This window comes from Plasmopara halstedii (genome assembly GCF_900000015.1).
Source record: "Plasmopara halstedii genome assembly, contig: Scaffold_437, whole genome shotgun sequence".
Lineage (NCBI taxonomy): Eukaryota > Oomycota > Peronosporomycetes > Peronosporales > Peronosporaceae > Plasmopara > Plasmopara halstedii.
In genome coordinates, this window is record NW_020187357.1 from 108037 (window position 1) to 110233 (window position 2197).

At 45.2% G+C, this 2197-nt stretch overlaps 1 protein-coding gene across 1 annotated transcript; it reads left to right on the plus strand.

Moving 5' to 3' along the window:
- Nucleotides 1-419: 419 nt before the first annotated feature.
- PHALS_09902 (retrotransposon ty1-copia subclass) lies at nt 420-1145 on the plus strand (the record flags this gene model as incomplete). The annotated part of the gene is made up of 1 exon (XM_024725237.1): nt 420-1145. The coding sequence occupies one exon, from the start codon at nt 420-422 to the stop codon at nt 1143-1145; it is 726 nt and encodes a 241-aa protein (XP_024576034.1).
- Between the last annotated feature and the right edge of the window lie 1052 nt (nt 1146-2197).

The window sequence follows — 2197 nt, forward strand, 5'->3', positions numbered from 1 at the left end:
TGGCCTGAAAAGGAGCGAACAAGAGCAGGACGTGAGCCGGTGCTAATGATAAGGAACAGCTCAGATGACGAAGAGTCAGCAGAAGGCAGTGAAGGTCCACCGACTCCGAAACGTATTAGGATTGACGAGGATGGACTAATTACAGAAGCTGTTCTTGCCTACGCTGTTAGTGTTGACGATGGAACGGACCTACTACCTACGTATGCACAAGCAATGGCAAGCGATGATGCGATGAAATGGCGTGAAGCAATGGGTGCTGAGCTTCGCTCTCATTAAGAAAATCGAACGTGGACAAAAGCCACGAGGAATGATCAAGCGCACAATTAGATCACGATGGGTATTTGCCAAGAAGCGTGATCAAAATGGCGATGTCGTACGATACAAGGCACGACTTGTCACGAAAGGATTCAAGCAAAAGCATGGCGTCGACTTATTCTCCGGTCGCCAACATATATTCAATCCAAACAATTCTCGCAGTATGTGCTGAATGCGACTATCAAATGGATCAGCTGGACGTCGGCACGGCTTTTCTCAACAGCGTATTGACGGACAACGCTTTTATGGAAACCCCGCTAGGTGTCAACAATGATCAAGGATACATATGTCAACAAAACAAGGCTATCTACGGACTGAAACAATCAACACGTGCTTGGAACAAGAGGATTCATTGTGTCTTCGTGAGGCATTGCTTTAAGAATTGCGGGGCAGATCCATGTGTTTATTTCAAGAGCACCAATAAAGGGTTAGTCTACGTTGGACTATATGTGGATGACATGATTATCGCTGCAAGCACCAGCAAGGAAATAAATCAAGTCAAGGGCGTACTCAAGAATGCATTTAAGATGAAAGAGTTGGGTAAGACAGAATTTATTTTGGGTATGGATCACGACAGGTCAGCTGGAACTTTGATGATCAAGCAGACTCGCTACATCGGCGACGTGGTCAAGCGATCCGGTAAACAAAATGCTAAAAGCGTGGATAACCCATGGGCATCATTATTGAAGCTGTTGCCAAAGCAGACACCAACAACGGAAGAGGAACGGTCGGGAATGCAATTTAAGCCTAATCGCTTATTAATTGGATACTTGCTGTACATAACGGCATGTACTGGACGGGATATTGCGTACGTGGTAACACAGCTATGACGATTTTTGGAGAACCCGAAAGTACACCATTGAAGCGCAGCAATTCGAGTGGTAAGGTACTAGAAGACTACGAGCCAAATCGGGATCGTCTACCGAGGGAGTGGGAGCGTTGCGGTCAAGGCATATTCGGATGCAGATTGGGGCAGCAATGCCGATGACAGACGGTTAGTTTTGGGAGTTATCTTTATGATTGCGAGCGCACCAATGGTATTCAAATCAAAATATCATTGGACGACTGCGTTCAGTTCAGCGGAAGCTGAGTATGTGGCTATCAGCCTTTACACACAGGTAGTTCTTTGGACGCGGGCAATGCTAAGAGACATGGACACGAGCAATTTGAAAAAACAGGGTTTGGGAAGCCAAACAAGGCGCGATCGCGTCAGCCAATAATGCTGGATACCACGCGAAGACGAAGCATGTGGATATCAAGCACCACTTTATTCGGCGGAACGTACAAGGAGGACTGTTGAAGATCGACTATATTGACACGAAGAGTCAGCTTGCGGATATGCTAACGAGGGCACTTAGAACCAAGATGCTCGAATATCAGCGCAAAGCCTCCGGAATCAAGGTCAACTCAGCGACAAAGCACACGCAGCATTAGCGGTGAGTGGGAGAGTTGTGATTACACCGCTGAATGCATGCTGAACAAGCAGATGACGTCACCATATTTACGAGCACGTCACAGTAAATAATTACATAATGGTTGGCGTTCATTGGTCGATATAAATCAGGACGCTTATCGAAGCTTCTAGAAGGATCTAGAAAGACAGACTTAGAGGTGGCACAGAGTAGCGAACTAAGAACCTAAATATACCCACTTCGGTTCTTATTTTCTACTCAACATCGACCTACTATGCGCGGAGAGAGAACCTCATGACAGCATACTCATCAGACGATTAATATGGCTAGCAAACCTGATAGTAAGAAATGTGTCACAGAAGGGGTACATACATTTTTGAGTTCATAGAAATTAAAAAAAAATATCGGCTACAACTAACGGATTTTTACGAATAGTGATCGGTCTTTTATTTATTAGTAGCCTCAAGAAA